This window comes from Zingiber officinale, chromosome 11B (genome assembly GCF_018446385.1).
Source record: "Zingiber officinale cultivar Zhangliang chromosome 11B, Zo_v1.1, whole genome shotgun sequence".
Taxonomy (NCBI): Eukaryota; Viridiplantae; Streptophyta; class Magnoliopsida; order Zingiberales; family Zingiberaceae; genus Zingiber; species Zingiber officinale.
This window is the reverse complement of record NC_056007.1, coordinates 29350296-29373763: the sequence shown is the minus strand read 5'-3', so window position 1 is coordinate 29373763 and position 23468 is coordinate 29350296. Positions and strand designations below refer to the sequence as shown.

The window sequence follows — 23468 nt, the reverse complement described above, 5'->3', positions numbered from 1 at the left end:
TTGCGGACCATATAGTGTTATAGTTAAAAGCAAGAAGTAAAATTCTTGTTCCATCATTTGGAAAATCGAAACATGCATTAAAATCGCCAAGAGTCCATGTGTAATTATCATTAAATAGTCGAAATGTGACTACTCCTTCCCTATAAATATCTTCGAAATTAATGGAACTTACGAACTCTAAAACCAATCTAGGAGATGTTTGGTGGTTCGTGCACATAAGGCTTTTCCATCCTATTTTCTCAAGGAGCCATATAATATCTTCTTTGAAACCCAAAACATCTAAGGTGTACACATCAAAGAATTTGGTAGATATAATAGAACGTTTAACAAAGCGATAAAATTTACGATTTTGATCATCATTCTTAAAAATGATTCCAAAGTTGTTAGATATACCTTTGAAGCTTGCATTTGGTTCTCTTGAGGATTCCAATTTTCCTTTGCCTTTGTTTGTTGAGGATGAAACTCCCAACATTTTGAAAGAAAAAGCCAAATCCAAGAAGAGGAAAGATAGGTCTTTGAAGGGGGTTGAGAGATGCATAGGGGAAGGGTTGTTGGAAGGAGGGGGAAGAAGAGGAGCTGGACGTGTGTGGCGAGGCAGCATGGCCGTGTGAGAAGAGACACACCTGTGCCCTAATTTATTTGGGGGTTGATTTTGGCACACGCGGGAGGACACGATTGTGCCCTTAGGCACGACCGGTTCATGGTTAGGCTCGGTATTGAGGAGTGTTGACACACGACTGTGTCAAATAATATGGTCAAGACTTGATTGCACTCGGTCTAAAATTAGACTCCTCACTTAAAGGGGACATGGCCATGCCTTCAGAGATGTGGCCGGGCAAAATTTTACACACACGACCGTGTCAAATGACACGGTCGGAGCATTATTGAGCTCTGCTGAATGCAGGCTCTTCCTATCAAGGAGACACGACAGTGGCAAGTGACACGACCGACACATTATATCTCTCGAAAATGTAGGCACAACCTTGTCTTAGGAGAGACATCTAAAACATGAAAAACTACATTTTCCCCTTTGTTCCTCCATTTATTTTCCCTCGATAGCTTCACGTCCATGCGAATGCCATGGCCAGCTCATGGAGACCAGTTAACCTTAAAAAAACAAAACACAAACAAAGTGAAAACAAAAAGAATCCTTGGGTTGTCTCCCAAGAAGCAATCGTTTAAGGTCTTGAGCTCGACCCCAACTAGCTCAATCTAGAGGACGGGGCTTGGAGAAATACAATCTTTCATCTTCTCCAATCGGCATGCCAAGGACATAACTCTTCAACCTCTGTACATTCACCTTACGAAGCCCAAACTCTTTATTCTATATATCGACGGCCTCATATGGATGTAGACCTTTTGAACCTTGAAGGTCCAGTCCATCTTGATTTCAACTTCCTAGAAAAAGCTTCAATCTGGAGTTGAATGACAGTATCAAGTCTCCTTCCTTGAATTCTCTTCGCAGAATATGGCGACTATGCCATTTCTTAGTTCTTTTCTTAAAAGATTTGCCATGTTCGTATGCGTCCATTCTTAATTCCTCAAGCTCATTAAGTTAGAGTTTTCTTTTCTCCTTTCAAGTCAAGTTAAGTTGTTGAATTGACCAATAAGCCCTATGCTCTAATTCAACCTGGAGGTGGCATGCTTTTCTGTAGACTAGTCGAAACGGTGCCATACCGAGGTCTTGTAGGCAGTTCTATAGGCCCATAAAGCATCATGTAATTTTAAATACCAATCCTTCCTGGAGGTGGAAATTGCCTTTTCTAAAATTACCTTGATCTCTATGTTGGAAATTTCTACTTGTCCACTAGTAGTGGATGACACGGCATTGCGACTTTATGACTAACCCATATTTCCTTAGTAGATTTTCGAACTGCCTTTCGATGAAGTGAGATCCACCATCACTTGTAACCACTCTAGGGGTACCAAATCGAGGAAAGATGCGGACCATATAGTGTTTATCACCAATTGCGGACCATATAGTGTTATAGTTAAAAGCAGGAGTTAAAACTTTTGTTCCATCATTTTGAAAATCGAAACATGCATTAAAATTGCCAAGGGTCCATGTGTAATCATCATTAAATAGTCAAAATGTGACTACCCCTTTCCCATGAATATCTTCAAAATTAATGGAACTTAAGAACTCTAAAATCAATCTAGGAGATGTTTGGTGGTTCATGCACATAAGATTTTTCTATCCATTCTCTCAAGGAGCCATATAATATTATCTTTGAAACCCAAAACATCCAAGGTGTACACATCAAAGAATTTGGTAGATATAATAGAACGTTTAACCAAGCGATGAAATTTACGATTTTGATCATTATTCTTTAAAATGATTCTAAAGTTGTTAGATATACATTTGAAGCATGCATTTGGTTCTCTTGAGGATTCCAATTTTCCTTTGCCTTTGTTTGTTGATGATGAAACTCCCAACATCTTGAAATAAGAAGCCAAATCCAAGGAAAGAAAAGAAAGGTCTTTGAAGGGGGTGAGAGATGTGTAGGGGAAGGGCTAGAGGAAGGAGGGGGAAGAAGAAGAGGAGTTGGGTGTGTGTGGCGAGGCAGCACGACCGCGTGAGAAGAGACACGCCTGTGCCCTAATTTATTTGGGGGTTGATTTTCGCACATGCGGGAGGACACAACCGTGCCCTTAGGCACGACCGATCCATGGTTTGGCTCGATGTAGAGGAGTGTTGACACACGACCATGTCAAATGGTACGGTTAGGGCTTGATTGCACTTGGCCTAAAATTGGACTCCTTACCTCAAGGGGGCATGGTCATGTCTTCAGAGACACAACCGGGTAAAATTTTGCACACGGCCGTATCAAATGACATGACCAGAGCATTATTGAGCTCTGCCGAACACAGGCTCTTCCCATCAAGGAGACACGGTCGACGCATTATAGCTCTCGGGAATATAGGCACGATCGTGTCTTAGGAGACGGATAAAACATGAAAAACTACATTCAACCCCCCCTTGTTCCTCCATTTATTTGCCCTTGATAGCTCCACGCCCATGTGAATGCCATTGCTAGTTCGTGGAGACTAGTTAACCTAAAAAAACCAAAACACAAACAAAGTGAATACAAAAAGAATCCTTAGGTTGCCTCCTAAGAAGCGCTCGTTTAAGGTCTCAAGCTCGACCCCAACTAGCTCAATCTGGAGGACGGGGCTCGGGGAAATACAACCGTTCATCTTCTCCAATCGGCATGCCAAGGAAATAACTCTTCAACCTCTGTCCATTCACCTTACAAAGCTCAAACTCTTTATTCCATATATCAACTGCCCCATATGGATATACCTTTTGATCTTGAAGGGTCCATTCCATTCTTGACTTCAACTTTCCTGAGAAAAGCTTCAATCTTGAGTTGAACAGCAGTACCAAGTCTCCTTCCTTGAATTCCCTTCGTAGAATATGGCGATCATGTCATTTCTTAGTTCTTTCCTTATAAGATTTGGCATTCTCGTATGTGTCCATTCTTAATTCCTCAAGCTCACTAAGTTGGAGTTTTCTTTTCTCTCCTGCTGCTTTCAAGTCAAGGTTAAGTTATGGAATTGCCCAATAAGCCCTATGCTCCAATTCAACCGGGAGGTGACATGCTTTTCCATAGACTAGTCGAAACAGTGTCATCCCGATGGGGTCTTGTAGGCAGTTCTATAGGCCTATAAAGAGTCATCTAATTTTAAAGACTAATCCTTCCTAGAGGTAGATAGTTTTTTATAAAATTGCCTTGTTCTCTTTGTTGAAAATTTCTACTTGTCCACTAGCCTATGGATGATACGGCGTTGTGACTCTATAACTAACCCCAGATTTCTTAAGTAGATTTTCGAACTACCTTTCGATGAAGTGAGATCCACCATCACTTATAACCACTATGGGGGTACCAAATCGAGGAAAGATGATTTTCTTGAACATTCTGATGATGGTCTTGGCGTCACAAGTAGGTGAGGCTATAGCTTCCACCTATTTAGACACATAATCAACCGCCATTAGGATATAGCTATTTCCACACGATGATGGAAAAGGCCCTATAAAATCTCTTCCCCACACGTTGAATAATTCAACTTTAGTTCAATGGCATCTCGTGGCGCTTAGTGATATTCTAATTTTATGACATCGATCACATGTCCGAACATACTCCTTTGCATCATCTTTGAATATATGTGGTCAAAAGAAGCCAGCTTGAAGGACTTTAGCAGCTATTTTTGCTGTCCCTAGGTATCCTCCATAAGACTATGAATGAAAACGCAACAATGCCTTTGATTTTCTCATCGGGTACACACCTTCGATAGATTGCATCACCACACTTTTTATAGAGTGGTTCATCCCATATGTAGTACTTGATGTCAGTGAAGAATTTCTTTCTTTGTTGAAAAGTGAAATTTGGTGGAATAACCTTACCGACAAGATAATGAAAAGTGAGATTTGGTGAAATAACTTTACCGACAAGATAATTTGTAATATCCGCATACCATGGCGCACTTGCGCTAGATATGGACAAAAGATGCGCATCTGGAAAAGAATCGTTAATAGGTAGATCGCCTATCTTACCATATTCTAGATAAATGACCAGCTATGATATTTTCCGCTCCTTTCTTGTCTCTGATTTTCTAAATTAAATTCTTAAAGTCTTACTGCCAATAATTCCTTTTGGCATAATTGATCTGAGCTTCGTCTAGAGTCTTACTGGCGTAGTAAATGGCGTGTAGCTTATTATTCTTCCTTTGCCCCAACATTGCTTCCACACTAAAATCACTAGCATCACACATGATCTCAAATGGAAGTTCCTTGAATTATTGGACTTGTAACAAGTGCTCTTTTGATTCAAAGGCTTCTAAGCATTCCTTGTCTAAACAAAAATTTGCATCCTTGATTAGGAGATTTGTCAAAGGTTTGGAAATCCTTGAGAAGTCCTTTATACACCAACGATAGAATCCGGCATGTCCTAAAAAGCTTCTTATTCTTTTCACGTTGATTGGCGGGGGGAGTTTCTCTATGGCTTTCACTTTTAAACATGTCATTAGAAGGCATAAACATGTCATTAGAAAGGAAATTGACAAAATAATAAATAATTCATTTGTTATTTCGTCGAAGTTGGAACTCGATCTTTCGATGTATGGGAAACTAAGAAGGCGCCCTACTATTGATAGCATGTATACTTGGAATTTGTAAATTAAAAATATCAAACAATAAACAATGAATCCATTACTTATACTTGAAATTTGATTCCAAGCTCTTAAGGAGCTGCATGACAACTTACATTGAATTAAGAAACAAATGAATTATTTATACTATTTTGCCAATTTCACGTTGATTTTGACGTCCAAATTTTATTTTTAACAATTGAGTTTGTTTTATTTGTCTGATTCAAAATTTTTGAAAAAAATAAAATTTGATATTATTATTATTTTCTTGTTATTATTATTATTAGAATTGTTTTCTTTACAAAAATCGATATTTAGCATTTTGAATTGATTAATCAATCCTATTTAATATTAGAAACACTATATCTCATTTATTAAAATTAATTCTTTTACAATGACCCCACTTTTAATTGTCTTAACTAAATATGCTGTATTAAGAGTGCTCTCTTATTCATTAATAACTGATCATTGATTTATTTTGGGTATATTATTGAAGCACATTTAGCTAAATTTTCTTGCAACATGTTTTTTTTTTGCATTTGTTCTCTTATTTTAGCCTCTCATAAATTTTTTGAATTTGTCATGTAAGGTTGACTTGCTTTTGGGAAAATCTTACTCTGATTGGGGCCATGTGAGCGATGCTGTGGCTGTTTATGATCAGCTAATTTCCAAGCATCCTGATGACTTCCGTGGCTATTTGGCAAAGGTTTGATTTCTCTTTTTGTTTCACTTTCTTCTAGTACAGTTATCCAATTTGGTTACCAAGGAATCATGAACTTACCAATTTACCATATCTATCACAGGATTTAGAAGAAAAATAAAATTCCACTTCATGTGGACAGTTATTAGGGTTTCTTATCGTAGGTACTTTCCTCTAATTGTGTATATTTATTCTAGTAAAAAATTTACACTTTACACCCTATATTATGTGGCAATTACAATTTAGTCCCTAGGTTTAAAAAGTAATTCCAACTCAAGTTATGTTGTGCAAACTTTATTGGAGATAATAAATGAGATGATAATTTTATTGGATTGTACCTTCTTTCTGACGGTGGAAATTAATCTCTCTTTTTTTCTTCTTGCATGATGTTTGATTGATAAATGACTACTTTACATGCTTTCTAAAATAAATAAGAGCTTGTGCTAACACAGTCATCAATTAGATTGCCTTGGGTCGTAGTTCTTTGCTGCTTTGCCCTCTACTTAGCTAGGATGACTTTTTGCTATTCGAGGAAATTAGATTGCCTTGTAAAAGGAGGCAATAATGCATTAGTGTTTCCAACAATCTTAAGATGACCTTGAACTTAAAATAAGAGATATTTTTCTAGAGCAATCTAAGGTACTGAAAATTCTTAGGATTGCCTCATATTTTTTAAAATTGTTAGGTAGTTTAGTTTGCCTACCCGATTCTAGTTCACTGATCATTTGATAGATTCATTTGGTTTTTTACTAGTCTAACATAAGGATCTATTGGAGAAGAGAGGTAAAGCTATTGTGAACATGCGGAAGAGGTGAACTAAAGTGATCTTGGCAATGAGAAAAAGTGTCAAGATACTCTACACTATAAATTTGATTGAATCCCTTTTCCACAAAACAAGCTTTGTGTCAGTCAATGCACCGTTAATGACTAAGACCTACTTTCACCCAAAGTGGACTTGTAGGAATCAAAGAGGCTCCTAGGTGCTAATAGAGGGAAGATCATCCCTCATGGTTTGGCGATGATGTGGATTAGAAAGGGCCTGAGACAGGTTGAGGAATTTACTATAAAGACAAAGAACATGAAAGCCAAATAATATGATGACAACAAAGTATAGGATAAATAGTGAGAATGTAGATATGAATTAAAATATTTTTGAGTACGTTTGTGAAGATTAATTGAAAGGTCCAATATCTACGACAATGATAAGTGATAGTAGTGCATGAGAATCTCAAGGTACTAAAGCATAGTTCTCCTACACGCACAATGGTTCATGGGGGATGTGGATTGTGGTAGTGGTGTTAAATCGTGAGATGCAGTTAGAAGGGTGTGAATAGAGGGCACTTTTCTTTTGTGCTCATGTCTACAATTTGTTAGTACACAATGAAAAATATAAAGGAATACAAACATAAAACAACCATACAAATTGACAAAATAATTTATGTGGTTCGATAGCCCCATTGCTCCTACTTCACAACCTAAGAATTGTCCTTTGATCACTTTTGGAATCTCTATATTTTTATCCTTCTTGGATGCCTTTTGGAGGTGAACCTCTTACAACACCTGTAAGCCTTGCAGTAAATAGTAGAAGGAATATAAGAGATGAGCAAAAACAAAATGAAATACATACAATGAAATGAATTACACAAGTCACTTTCTTTTTGCTTGTTTTCTTCTTCTTTGGAGTGGTTAAAATTGATTAACGAATGCAATAATATTCGCTCAAAAATCAGTTTAAAACATGATGAAATCTTCTAAGTCTTCCTCCTTTTATAGTCGCTTGTTGTTTTTTACAATTTGCCCCATTAGTCGACTGGTTTGCATCCATCATTCGATTGATATAAATCGGCTTGTGACCGATTCATTGGGGTCATGACCAGTTCATTTGGGCCTTGATCGGTTCTTCTTTGACTCTGTCATCAATTCATTGATTGACTATCTAGATCAAGTTGAACTATTTCCTTAGATCACAATTGGTTTCTTTGTTAACTGTTTTACTAGTCGACTGTATATCTTTTATCAGTCGACTGAATTTATCCACGATCCATCCTTGATCGAATCTTCTAATGAGATTGTTCTATCAATAATTAATCAACTTGATGTGATAAATGTCGACTTCTTCAAACCATATGCTACCCTATCCTATTTAATAATTTAAATTTATCACTTGATTGCTCTTGCTTATTAGTTATTGGTCCATAATTTGAAATATAGTATTGTGCAAAGTGAAACAATTGAAACGTATTGTTTTAATAAATTATCGAAGTTTGATACCACTTGGCACGGACAATGCTCCTTCCTATGTTTCATCTCCTTCCTCCTTCAACCTCTAATCTATTATTTTACCATGTGTTGTTCTGGTCAAAGATCGAAACTCGCATGGTTCGACATTTTAAACCTTGGACTAGTCGATTGGTTGTCGAACAAAAATATTATGTTTGTTAGCATTTCAATTTGAGTTGACTACCTAGTAGACTTAACTATCAATGATTGAAAGCTTACATTAGTCAACTGATACTTTTTACTCTAACCAACTCTAAGGGTGAGTCTCATCTTGCCAAGAGACCCTATGTCTGTGGGACCCCCTCATCTCCTTAGTACAACTCGACCTTGACTTACTAGGACTTCCAATACCTAAAGACCATTTCTTCAGAACTACCTCTATATCTAGTGTGTGTTAGTCACCCATTAGCTACCAAGACTTTCACACTATCAAACATTTCATCCTCCTTAACCTACTTGCACTTTCATTACTTGTCAACCATCTAGTTCTCCTTGACCTGCCTAAACTTCCATCACTTGCTAAGCATCCAATCATTCTTGATCTACTTAGACTTCCATCACTTGCAAAGCATCTAGTCCTCCTTAACCTACTTGTGGTTTACCTTTGTCAACTCTATGTTGGACTTTCCACTTCCCAACACCTGTTGAACTTCTCCATTACCAATTTCCATCTGGATTTCATAGGATATAAGCACCTAGTCAACCTTGACATACTCTATTCTTCTAATTCAACATATTATACAAACATCAAAACACTATAATCGCCTCATACAATCACTTTGTAAGAGAGTGTAAAGAGGCCCCTGAGGTAATGGTGTAGCGGCAGAGTGTCTTCTCAGTTTCCCAGGCATCTAAGGATCGAGTTCAAACTTTGGCGAATTAACGGATGAATTTCTCTTAATGGGTGGTTTACCTAAAAACGTTGGGCTAATGTGTCGCTTGCTGTGATTGCTTTTTCCGATTTACACTGGTGGTCGGTGTAATGTTCATATCTACCAAGCATCACATAGTCAATGGTATGCATGCATATTTGAGCCTTGTATAGATTAATGGTATGATTGTTTGATTGACTTTATGTGGTAAATGATACTCATGCTTATTTAGTTTTATTTATTGAATGGTATCCATGCTTATCGAGTACATGTAGTTAATGGTATACATGCATATTTGAGCCTAGTATAGATTAATGGTATGATTGTTTGATTGACTTTATGTGGTAAATGATACTCATGCTTATTTAGTTTTATTTAGTGAATGGTATCCATGCTTATCGAGTTCATGTAGTTAATGGTATACATGCATATTTGAGCCTCATATAGATTAATGGTATGATTGTTTAATTGGCTTCATGTGGTAAACGATAATCATGCTTATTTAGTTTTATTTAGGGGGCGTTTGGTTTAGGGTAATAGGAGAGGGGAATGGGAATGAGAATCATTGATTACCATTGTTAATGTTTGGATTATAGGAATAGAAATACAAATAAGGGAATGAATCCTTGAAATTGGGTAATAACTCATTCCCATGTACCTCCTCTTCAATGAGCCATTACCCTATTTTCATTAATCAAAATATTCCCTTATTCCAAAAATACCCTTGACTTAAAACTAAAATTTTCTCCATTAATATCAAATATCAAAATATATTTATTTATTTTTTCTTTCATATCACTTCTCTCTCATCATATTTTCTCTCTCATCATTTTATCACACACTTTCTCTCTCCTATCACACTCTCTTTCTTCTTTTTTTCTCATTACACTTTCTCTCTCATCATACTTTCTCTCTCCTCAATCTCTTCCATCGCACTCTCTTCCTTTTTTTTTCTCATTACACTTTCTCTCTCATCATACTTTCTCTCTCCTCAATCTCTCCCATCACTCTTTTTTCTCATCACACTTTCTCTCTCCTCAATATATCTTGTCACACTCCCTCTTTTTTTCCTCAACACACTTTCTCTCTCATCATACTTTCTCTCTCCTCAATCTCTCCCATCATACTCACTGTTCTCTTTTTTTCTCATCACACTTTCTCTCTCACTATACTTTCTCTCTCACTATACTTTCTCTCTCACCATACTTTCTCTCTCCTCAATCTCTCTCATCACACTCTCTCTCCTCATTTTTTCTCATTATATTTTCTCTCTCTTCATCCTCTCCCATTATACTTTCTCTCACATCATATTTTCTCTCTCATCATGCTCTCTCCAATCACACTTTCTTTTCTTATTTTCTCTCATTACACTTTCTCTCTCTTCATTCTTTCTCATCACACTTTCTCTCTCATCATATTTTCTCTCTCATCATATTTTCTCTCTCTCATCATACTTTCTCTCTCATCATTCTCTTTCATCATATTTTTCTCTCACATCTAATTTTTTCTTTTATTTTCCTTTAAGGGTAAAAAAGAAAATTTTGATTTATTCCGATAGAAGATATGCAACTAACCAAACATTGCTTTTAAGAGTGATATTCATACTCATACCCATTCTCATTCCACAATACAATGATTCCCATTCCGATTCCTATTCCTAGGAAAGAACCAAACGCCCCCTTAGTGAATGATATCCATGCTTATCGAGTTCATGTAGTTAATGATGTACATGCTTATTTGAACCTCATGTAGTATAATGGCATGATTGCTTAATTAGCTTTACGTAGTAAATTATAATCGTGCTTTTTTAGCTTTACTTAGTGAAATCCATGTTTATTGAGCTCATGTAGTTAATGACATACATGTTTATGTGAGCCTTATTTAAATCAATGGTATGAATGTTTATTTAATGATGAAAAAAAATGAAAAAAAAAAAGAAAAGAAAAAAGACAATGATGATGAGGACTAATAGAAATTCTGTGAGGGCCAGGATAAAGGATGACTAATGCATCTCCACCTAAGAATGATATACGATAAATGTTAAAGGAAAATGCTATATAATGTAATAATTGAAGGATACACAAAATAAAAAAATAATGCTCTGTGATACTCATAATTTCATGTTTTATGAAAAAAATGTCTATATGCCTGCTTACTTGTTTGTTTGACAATAAATTCCAAGTAAGGTATGATTGTTTGAGCCTAGTATAGATTAATGGTATGATTGTTTGATTGACTTTATGTGGTAAATGATACTCATGCTTATTTAGTTTTATTTAGTGAATGGTATCCATGCTTATCGAGTTCATGTAGTTAATGGTATACATGCATATTTGAGCCTCATATAGATTAATGGTATGATTGTTTAATTGGCTTCATGTGGTAAACGATAATCATGCTTATTTAGTTTTATTTAGTGAATGATATCCATGCTTATCGAGTTCATGTAGTTAATGATGTACATGCTTATTTGAACCTCATGTAGTATAATGGCATGATTGCTTAATTAGCTTTACGTAGTAAATTATAATCGTGCTTTTTTAGCTTTACTTAGTGAAATCCATGTTTATTGAGCTCATGTAGTTAATGACATACATGTTTATGTGAGCCTTATTTAAATCAATGGTATGAATGTTTATTTAATGATGAAAAAAAATGAAAAAAAAAAGAAAAGAAAAAAAAGACAATGATGATGAGGACTAATAGAAATTCTGTGAGGGCCAGGATAAAGGATGACTAATGCATCTCCACCTAAGAATGATATACGATAAATGCTAAAGGAAAATGCTATATAATGTAATAATTGAAGGATACACAAAATAAAAAAATAATGCTCTGTGATACTCATAATTTCATGTTTTATGAAAAAAATGTCTATATGCCTACTTACCTGTTTGTTTGACAATAAATTCCAAGTAAGGTAGATTTAATGATGCATGCGATTGGTTAAGGAATTTTGCTGCTACGGTTTGGAGGTGCTAAGTTAAACTCACTAGGTTTGGTTTGTAGCAGGTGAAGGAACAGACGACGTTGGAGGCTTGAACCCTTAACTGGGATGGATAGTACACTCCTGAGGACCTTTCGATTCCGCATAAAGAATAAATAAACAACATTTATGATATGATTTAGAGAGAATAAAGTAGTAATCAATTTAGATTCCCATGATGTTTGACTGATTTATTAATTACAAACAGTTTTCTTATTTATTGGAATATTATATGGTGCATGGAATGTAAAAAAAAAAAACTTAGGGTCGTTTTAGTTGGTATCAGAGCAAGGATCTTATAAGGGATGTGTACTGCCAGTTTCGGGAAGTTCAAGAGCTGAGCCCGAAGTCTGTGAGTTATTACAGCTTTGAATTGTATATGCTGAATTTAAATGCTTATATATTATAAAAGTAGGCGGTTAAATGTTTCGAATGAGTGTAAGATGGTTACGAGTGGGATTGGATGATATGTGCAGGTATGCCTCCAAGACGAGTCTATCAAAGGCGTAGGGAAGATGACCGTGATGGAGGAGAATGTGAGGAGGAGAGACATGCTGCGCCTGATCCCCCATCTCTGCTACTAGATGCTGCTATCCGTGTACTGGAAGGAATGACTCGACTCCTCGAGCAGCATACTAGTAATGCCCATAGGGGACGACAGGAGGACGTGTATGTGCAGTTCAGGAGGATGGACCTTAAGGATTTTGTTGGCACTACTGACCCCTTTGTTGCTGAGGGGTGGATCCGATCCTTGGAGGTGATATTCCGATACATGGATATGGCTAACACCGACAGAGTTCGATGTGTCATATATCTACTGAAGGATGATGCTTCTCTATGGTGGGAGGGAGCTAAAAAGGGGGTTAATCAGAATACCCTGACGTGGGAGGAGTTCAAGGGGATCTTCTACGAAAAGTATTTTACCACTGATGTGTGATCGAGGTTGAAGGAGTTTATGATTCTCCGACAGGGAGACTTGACTGTTGCTGAGTTTGTCACGAAGTTTGATAGAGGATATCATTTTGTGCCCCTAATTGCAAATGATGCTACTGGAAAATTAAGGCACTTTTTGGATGGTCTCAGGCCTACCATCCGCCGAGACGTTCTGTTGGTCGATCCGATTGAATATCAGGACACTGTCACTAGAGCCTACAGAGCCAAGCAGTCCTTGAAAGATATCGAGTGGGAAGTGCAGAAGAAGATGTCTCCTCCACAACAGCAACAACAGCAGAATAAGAAGTCATATACCGGACCACAGAAAGGATAGGGACAACCGAAGCCTCAAGGTAAAATGAAGCAACAACCACGGGAGCAACTGCCCCAAAGATAGAGGAAAAGCCATTGTGCAAGGAGTGCAATCGCTAGCACTATGGCTAGTGCCTATAGGGTACCTACAAGTGCTTCAAATGCGAAGGAGATGGGCACAAAGCTAAAGAATGCCCAAAGTTGCGAGAACCGATGACCGGACGAGCATTTGTGATGCATGCCAAGGAAGCAGAGCCCGACACTACACTTGTCACAGGTAATCCAACTAATTTAATGTATTTATTGCCTATCACATAAAATGTTAAGCATGGGCGATTTAGGATTGCATGTCTTGAATTTTTACATGATCTGAGATGAGACCTCCAATAACCGGATTATAGACAAGAAATATAGAGCTCCAAACATAATAAGGACGGAAATTTAATTGATTCAAAACGTTAAGAGGCTTAACAGGCGATTTTCAGAAATTGTTAAGCTTAAATGGGTATAATGGTATTGTTGTCATAGGTAGGATATCTATCGTAGGTGTAGTTACCTATGCTTTGCTGGATTCGGGAGCTAGACACTTATTTATATCCGAGGCCTTCGTAAAGCGACTGGGAATCTTACCAGAAGACAAGGGGATTGGATTTAGAGTCACCGGACCTTCTGGCGAGTAGATGTTATCTACCAGGATGGTGAAGGACATGGAGCTTAGACTGCAAGAGCATGTAGTTCAGGCATATCTCATTGTGTTGCCAATGCTTGAGTTTGACATTATTCTGGGAATGGATTGGTTATCGTAGAATGGAACTTCGATCGACTTCCGACGGATGTCAATGTCCGTCCGACCACCTCGCGGGCACTGTTTATTTTTGAGGCAGGCAGGAATAGACAAAGGCCGCACCTCATTTCTTGCATCAGTGTAAGGAAGCTCATGATGAGGGGATGCCAAGGAGTCCTAGCCAATGTTATTTCAATACCTATTGTAGTCGGCCAATGTTATTTCCATTAAGTTGATATTGTGTACCGTGCCAATCTCTAAGACACCGTATCGACTCGCTCCGGCAAAAATAAAAGAACTGAAGGATTAAATTCAAGAGCTACTGGATAAAGGATTCATTCGCCTAAGCTTTTCGCCATGGGGCGCACCAGTGTTATTTGTGAAGAAAAAGGATGGAAGTATGAGGCTTTGTATCGATTATCGGGAATTGAATAGAGTGATAGTGAAAAATAAGTATCCTTTGCCAAGAATCGAAGATTTATTTGATCAATTGCAAGGGCCGTCGGTATTCTCGAAGATAGATCTCCGATCAGGATACCACCAGCTGAGGGTAAAAGAAACGGACGTGGACAAGACGACTTTCAGGACACAATATGGATATTATGAGTTTATGGTGATGATATTCGGAGTAACAAATGCCCCAGCGATCTTCATGGATCTCATGAATCGTGTATTTCAATCGTATCTCGTTCAATTCATTATTGTATTCATAGATGACATTTTGATCTATTCGAGGAGCAGGGAGGAACATAGTCAACACTTGAGGATCACTTTACAGATATTGCAAGACCGAAAGTTGTTTGCAAAGTTCAGCAAGTGTGAGTTCTGGTTAGAGAAAGTAGCATTCCTGAGCCACGTTATTTCGAAGGATGGGGTAGAAGTAGATCCTACTAAAGTCGAGACAGTTAGGGGATGGCCAATGCCTAAAAATGCAACCGAGATACGCAGTTTCTTGGGTTTGGCGGGCTACTATCGGAAATTCATCAAGGACTTTTCTTCCATTGCAGTGCCCCTTGACGACCCTAACGAAGAAGAATGCTAAGTTTATATGGGGAGCTGATTGTCAAGACAGTTTTGAGCAGTTGAAGTAAGCGCTTACTACAACGCTAGTTTTAGCTATGCCATCAAGATAAGGAGAGTATGTGTTGTATATAGATGCTTCGAAGGTAGGCTTGAGCGCGGTTCTTATGCAGCATGATCGAGTCATTGCATATGTGTCCCGACAGTTAAAAGTGCATGAAAAGAATTATCCGACTCATGACCTTGAACTGACAGCAGTTGTGTTTGCTCTTAAGATATGGAGACAATATTTGTATGGGTTGAAGTGCAAAATCTTTACTTACCACAAAAGCCTAAAGTACTTCTTCACCTAGAAAGAGCTGAACATGAGATAAAGAAGATGGCTAGAGCTTGTGAAGGACTATGACTGTGATATTAGATACCACCTCGAGAAAGCTAATGTGGTTGCTGATGCCTTGAGTAGGAAAACGGCAGTCATCACACAACTATCAGTGCAGAAATCTCTTCAAACAGAAATTCAAGAATTTAACCTCGAGATATATGCTAGGGGCCAGGCTCCCAGCTTAACCACTCTAACCGTACAACCTACCTTAAGGGACAAAATTCGAACAGGATAAGCTATTGATGGGTAGCTACAGAAGTGGATACAAAAGGATGAGTCTAAGGGTTTGGGTATATATTCAATCGAAGATGGTATTGTCAAATATCAGGGTCGACTTTGGGTTCCTAGTGTTGACTCACTTAGAGTTGAGATTTTGATAGAAGCTCATAATACTCTATATTCTGTACATCAGGGGGTACAAAGATGTATAAGGACCTGCAGTTATTACTTTATTGGTGGCCAGGTATGAAACGTGACATCGTGCGTTTCGTATCTGAATGTCTAACTTGTCAACAAGTCAAAGCAGAACATCAGAGGCTAGTAGGGATGCTTAAGCCACTTCCAATTCCTGAATGGAAATGGGAGAACATCACCATAGATTTTGTAGTGGGCCTACCGAAGACGGTGAAAGGCTCTATTGTCATTTGGGTGATAGTCGATCGACTCACTAAGTCGGCGCATTTCCTACCAGTGAAGACAACCTTCTCCATGACTCAGTATGCAGAGTTGTACGTCCGGGAAATAGTCAGATTGTATGGGATTCCTGTTTCTATAGTATTGGACAAAGATTCGAGGTTCATCTCGACTTTCTGGAAAATTTTTCATTCGGCTATGGGGACTAAACTATTATTTAGTACCATATTTCATTCTCAAACAAATGGTCAATCGGAGAGGGTGATACAAATTTTAGAAGACTTACTGCGAGCGTGTGTGATCGATTTCCAAGGGAGCTGGGAATCGAAGCTACCGCTTGTAGAGTTCACTTATAACAACAGTTATCAGTCATCTATAGGCATGACTCCTTATGAGGCACTTTATGGAAGGAAATGCAGATCTCCTATCTATTGGAATGAAGTGGGAAAAAGGGCAAAGGTGAGTCCAAAAATCGTGAGGCATACGGCGGACCTAATAGCCAGAATCAGGGGGAGAATGAAGATTGCTCAAAGTCGACAAAAGAGCTATGCTGACAACAGGAGAAAGGACTTGGAATTTGTAGTTGGTGATCACGTTTTTGTGAAAATAGCACCGATGAAGGGTGTTATGAGATTTGGAAAGAAAGGTAAGCTCAGCCCGAGATTCATTGGGCCCTTCGAGATCCTAGATAGGGTGGGGACATTGCCATATCGGGTGGCCTTGCCACCTAATCTTGCAAGGGTACATAATGTGCTCCATGTCTCAATGCTGCGCAAGTACATGTCGAATCCCTCCCACGTGTTGAATTTCGAACCACTGCAGCTTATCCCAGATCTATCCTATGATGAGAGACCCATACAGATATTGGACAGACAAGAGAGGAAGCTATGGAGCTGGACGGTCAAGATGGTCAAGGTCAAGTGGTTGAACCACGCTAATGAGGAGGCCACTTGGGAAATAGAAGCTGACATGAGGGACTGCTACCCGGAGTTAATTGGTAAGTTTAAAATTTTGAGACGAAATCCATTTAAGAGGGAGAGGATTTGTAAGGTCCGATTTTTTTTTAAAAAAAAGAAAAGAAAAATTCAAAGGGGGAGCATGATAATAGACTCTTTATTTTACTTAAGGGGGGTTAAATTGCTAATAACCAACTAATGGACACATGAGCTCGTCCCAATTGGTAAAGAATGGACCTAACCCTAAGGTTTAGTTCTTATAAGAGGGGTGGTGAAGAGGAAAGAAAAAAAAAAGAGAAAGAGAAAGGAGAGCTCTTGGCGGAAGAAAAGAAAGGGGGAGGGAGAGCTCTTGGCTTCGACCTTGGAAGGAAGAACGAGGCCAAAGGGACGCCCCACCATTGCTTCTCGTCGTCAGCTGCGCCAACACCAAGCCTCCGAGCAAGGCACCTCTTAAACCTTTTTCTTTCCACTCCTTAAAGTATGTTTTCGCAGCAGTTTTTCCCAACTTTTCTTTCTGCTCCTTTGAACCCATATACGCAGCAGGTTTTGAGGGATTTCTAGGTTATCCACAATAGTTTTTTTTTAAGGGGGATTTGAGGGCTAAGAGCAGCAGATTATGAGAAATTTCTGGGTTATACACAGCAGGATTTTGAGGGGAAATTAGGGCATGAGCAGTAAGTTTTTGAGGGGGAGTTGGGCATTACAAGCAGTAGGTTTCTGGAAGGATTCCTTGGGTTATTTGCGACAAGATTTGAGAAGTTGTTGAAGTGTGTGTGGGTGGCAACAGATTTTGCCAAATGATTGGTCATTTGTTATTTGAGGAGGTCTAGGAGTGTGGATGTTTATTTAGCCTTAAGTAGTTAGTAATGTTCATATCTACCAAGCATCACGTAGTCAATGGTATACATGCATATTTGAGCCTAGTATAGATTAATGGTATGATTGTTTGATTGGCTTTATGTGGTAAATGATACTCATGCTTATTTAGTTTTATTTATTGAATGGTATCCATGCTTATCGAGTTCATATAGTTAATGATATACATGCATATTTGAGCCTAGTATAGATTAATGGTATGATTGTTTGATTGGCTTTATGTGGTAAATGATACTCATGCTTATTTAGTTTTATTTATTGAATGGTATACATGCTTATTTGAGCCTCATGTAGTATAATGGTATGATTGCTTAATTAGCTTTACGTAGTAAATGATAATCGTGCTTATTTAGCCTTACTTAGTGAAATCCATGTTTATCGAGTTCATGTAGTTAATGACATACATGTTTATGTTAGCCTTATTTAAATCAATGGTATGAATGCTTATTTAATGATGAAAAAAAAAAGACAATGATGATGAGGACTAATGGAAATTCTGTGAGGGCCGAGGCCCCAGAGGGACCCCGTTTACGGGACAAGGCCCCGGAGGGATCCTAATACTAGATTTTTATATTTGGCCACGGCTAGTGACAAGAGTTGCTGACGCCTCGCCACCTGGTACCAAGGTTAAACAGATTGATCAATCGAACAAAGGATAAAGAATGACTAATGCATCTCCACCTAAGAATGATATACGATAAATGCTAAAGGAAAATGCTATATAATGTAATGATTGAAGGATACAAAAAAAAATGTTGTGTGATACTCATAGTTTAATGTTTTATGAAAAAAATGCCTATATGTCTGCTTACTTGTTTGTTTGACAATAAATTCCAAGTAAATGTAGATTTAATGATGCATGCGACTGGTCAAGAAATTTTGTTGGTTTGTGGCAGGTGAAGGAACGGACGACGTTGGAGGCTTGGACCCTTGACCAGACTGAGTTGGACAGTACACTCCCAAGGACCTTCCGATTCCGTATAAAGAATAAATAAACAACATTTATGATTTAGAGAGAATAAAGTAGTAGTCAATTTAGATCCCCAGTATGCTTGACTGGTTTATTAATTACAAACTGTTTTCTTATTTATTGGAATGTTATATGGTGCATGGAATGTAAAAAAAACAAAAAACAAAACAAAAGAAAAAACTTAGGATCGTTTTACCTCCCAAGTACGGTCATGCCAATTTTGGAGAAGGACAGTGAAGGCAACCATGGCATTGTCGTATCTTTTGACATGGTCATTCCAACTTTAGAGGACTCCACAGAAGGTTTCATGAAAGGCACACTAGACTTCACAGAAAGAATCACGACATAGCCGTGTCTTTTCACACAACTGTGTCTTTTTATGGAGGACTTCACAAAAGGTTTCACGGAGTGGCCGTGTATTTTGACACGACCGTGTCTTTTCACAGAGTTCATAGAAAGAATCATGGCATGGTCATGTCTTTTCACACGACCATGTGGTGTGAAACAAGTTCCGGCCATGTCCTGCGACACAACCGTGTTCATCGGGCAAAATCAAGCCCAATACAATGCTAAAACTCCAACCGGTTCCAACACGGCTTGGTCATGCTAAAAGGCACGACCGTGTCATTTCTGATATGGCCCGGTTGTGCCTCCCAAGCACAGTTGTGTTGAATCCCAAACTATACTGCGGACCATTTTTAAAAGTGGCGTAACTTTCTACGCGGTTGGAGCCACGGGTTGTGCCATATATCAAAATATAGATAACTTCTGGATCTACAACTTTGCTTTAGAGTGCAACTTGAGAAAACCAGTCGTGCTAAAAGGCACAACTGTGCCTCTTAGGCATGGCCATATCGTGTTGTCCATCTAGAAAATATAGGTAACTTCAAGATCTACAACTTTGCTTCAGAGTGCAACCCGAGAAAATCGGGTCTAGCCATGTCGCGTCATTCATCCAAATTACAGACTAAACTTTGAACCACCATAACTTTCGGCTCAGTTAGAGCCACGAGTCGTGCCACCTATCAAAATGTAGATAATTTCAAGAGGTGCAACTTTTGTTCAGAGTTCAACCCGAGAAAACTAGGTGTAAGGGGTGAAAATTCCATTTTGGCAGAGCCCTATAAAGGAGGCAGATTTGGAAAGTTTATGGAAGGTTTAAAAGGGTCAAGAAAGCCCTTCTTTGGGTTATCTTGAACCTGGGGACTCCGTCCCCCTCTTTGGGAGAGTTCTTCCCCTCTAGGGAAAACCCTAGAGCAACTATCTTAATCCATCTTGACAATTCGTCTATCTCCGAAGCAAGGATTTCATCCAAGAAGACCAACAACGCATTGATAAGCGTTTCTCCTCTCTCTATCTTGTGTTTTGGATTGTAGAATGATATTCTTCTTATCTCTTGGTTGTAATTCCTTTGCTATGGAGTAGATCCTCCGAATTTTAGGATGTAGGGAGTAATTATGATGTGATGTTGATGTGTGAACTATATATTTGATCATTTCCTTGTTTTATGATATGCTTATGACTTGTTCTATTGTGAGCCTTGTTTGTATTTGATGAAATGTGTATGTGATGAATGCAAATGGATGTGAGACCTTAGTGAAGGAGGGTATCATTTTAACCGAACTTTCTAGAGTTTCACCTTGAAATAGGGACCAATTCTCTATAAAGGATTAACTAATTAGAGTTTAATGGATTTTCACCAATTCAATGTTAAGAAGTGACATGTATAATCTAGACTGTATGACCAGGGGACCTCATATGATAGGGGGTATTCTTTGAACCGGACTTTCTATGTTACATCTTCTACTTTGTGGAATTGAAGCTCAATGGTGTAAACACTCCGGTGTAATCTTCGTGGGGTCATGCCGGTATTTAGTCAAAATCCCTACAAGAGTGTAAGCATAGAGTTAAGGAGATGAATAATACATAGGGACATTAACTAGCATCAAAGTGAAACCAAAATCCTAGAATCATCCTCCAAATCCAACTTCACCCTTCGATTACTTGCCTTCCCTTCTCTGCTCTAAGCCCTCTCTCGACCTCTCTCTTGCTCTCTCAACTCTCTCTCTCTTTCTCGCGCTCTCTCTCTCTTAATCTCTAGTTCTTAAGCTTTCACACAACCTTCGATTGTCTAGATAACTTGCTTTGCAAACTCGACTAGTGCTTAATCAACAGTCTTGTGGATCGATATTTTTATTACGTGACGACTTAACTGTGCACTTGTGGTGAGACAATAGGGAATCAATTCTATTAAAGTGCATATAATTCTTAGGGTATTTTCCTATGCACTCCCCTTTATTCCTCAAGTTGATATATTTGCAATCTATTTACAATTTAGTGCTCAATTCTTCCCTCAAGCGATTTATAAATATTATAAAAAATTAATTTGTTTCAAATATACTAAAGTTTAAAACCTCTCAAAGAAAGTGAGCAAATCTACTAGTTGATCTATGTAACTAAAGAGGTGAGAATCTTCTTTATGACGAAATGTCAATCAATCTCAATATGTTTTCTCCTCGTATGAAAGAGAAAATTAAATTGATGTGCTTAACAACTTGATTATCATGCTATGCCTTAATTGACTAGCTCAGAAAATTAGCTACCTAGTGACTAAATAGTTGAGCCATACCTTGTTTGAGCCAGATGATCCTAGACTCATAATGTTTTGCCTTTGCACTTGACCTAGCTGCAATAGTTGGCTTCTTGCTCTTCTAATACATTAGCCTATCTCTTGGAAAAGCACAATAGCTTGATGCAGACCTCCTGCTTTTCCCAATCTTCATCTATACTCCCCATAAACATCAAAATTAGCCCAAAACAAAATAATTCAGCCTTAAATAAATTTGATTTAACTTTAAATTCATCCATCAAACCTAAAGAACCATAAAACAAATAATTGTTGCCAATTAACCCCTTAATTTTGGATATAATATATAATCGACTATGGATTTACTATAAGGATGAGGTTTTTGGAACTATGGTTTGATTAGGAGGTGAATGGATAATCTTTTCTTGTCATTCTTGCTAATCCAACACCTTTAAATGAAACAATGGGGTAAACTCTACGAGTGAGTACTATACGACTTTAGAACTCACAGCCACAAGCTTGGAGCACTTAGTGAAGCCCTTAACTAATACCCTTTTTAATCTAGAATCTTCCCTAAATCAAGAAAACCCTTGGGATATATGTTGTCTACCCAAACAATCCATTGAGACCTTGCTCACTTTCTGCAACTTACCTCTATTGTCCTAGGCAAGCTTTGGTCGTCGCTAGAGACCTTCTAGTGAATGATTACAATCCTAAATAATCCAAAAGCTTCTAGATATCCTCTAATAGTAAACAAACTCTAAATACCTTCAAACTTATCCCAAAAAAGATAAAGATTAAACTTAGGTGAGTTAAAGAGTGTTACTGAAAAGAGCTTTAAATCCACATATAAAGCCTTGCTTTTGCTTCCAAAGCCTCTTGGTATTCCATTGTGCACTTAGAGTATGATGAAGATTAGAAATGTTTTTTTGTAAGTATTGGTGCAAAAATATTGACCAAACAACCTTTATAAAGCTACAACAGTCACTTCTAGGTGATTTGGTCTACCAAAAACTAAGGTTGGTCAAGCAACCTTCGATTTCTCACCATTATAAACTTGGAACATGAAGCTGAAATTTGGTTCAGTCAGCTTGACCATTTGTTATAGTCGATTGGTGCTGTTTGGCCAACTAAACTCTAATGTTTAGTCAACCCAGGTTGTGTTCAAGGGTGAATTAAGGTTTACATTGGATTAACCCTTCAAATGTTAAGGCCAGACCTCAAAACAACACCCTCCCATCAAATACCCCTAGAGTTTTGGATGAAATTTCGTAGATAATAAAGTCCTACTTAAAGGCTAAATCATATCAATATAGTCAATCCACCCCAATATACAACATTGATCAATATACATAGGTCTTAATCTCCAAATCACATGATATCCTTCACACTTTAAGTGTAACTCATCAAATACACACCTAACTTAAATCAAATTACCAAACCATCAAATGACCTTATTCCAACCTAACCACATTGGAGGAACCATTGTCCCAAAAAGAGAACTTAGCTCTCGAGTGTCATTAAAATGTCTGACTATCATATCAACTACAACCTATCACCATCTTGTTCAAGCACAACCTCTTAAACAACCTAGGAAATGGAATGCGAAGCTAATGACAATACAATGGCAAACTAGCTATGCGAAGAATGTGAAGTAATAATGCATTTCCAAATTTCTGTTGAAAAGTGACAAGGAAATTTAAATTAAAAGCTGGATTTGGGACTAGTGATAGTTGTGACAGAATAGTAAAATTTTGAGTATGATATAGGCTCAACCCTAGACTTACACCTAGACTTACAGTTATATATCTCCAGCCTGGTTAGCAAGATCGGCCAATTCATATCTGAGTCAACCACTTTGGATTAAAATTGAGAGATTGGATACCTATAAATATCACTTCGAAGTATGTCAAAAATGTAATCACATGAAATCCTTTCAAAATCAATCTAAAATCAGACACCATTTTAAGAAACTTGGATGAATTTGTTGATTGATCTCAAAGCCAACAATTTTGGCGACTGCTTAGCC

General features: G+C 37.9%; 1 protein-coding gene across 1 annotated transcript in view; it reads left to right on the top strand.

Annotated features, from left to right (window-relative positions):
• The window catches only part of LOC122034287, a 107408-nt gene that overhangs the window by 70649 nt on the left and 13291 nt on the right, over positions 1-23468 (top strand). The window contains exon 14 of the mRNA XM_042593469.1: positions 5738-5854. Within this exon, the coding sequence (XP_042449403.1) occupies positions 5738-5854 (117 nt within the window). The remainder of the gene's footprint in view (positions 1-5737; positions 5855-23468) is intronic.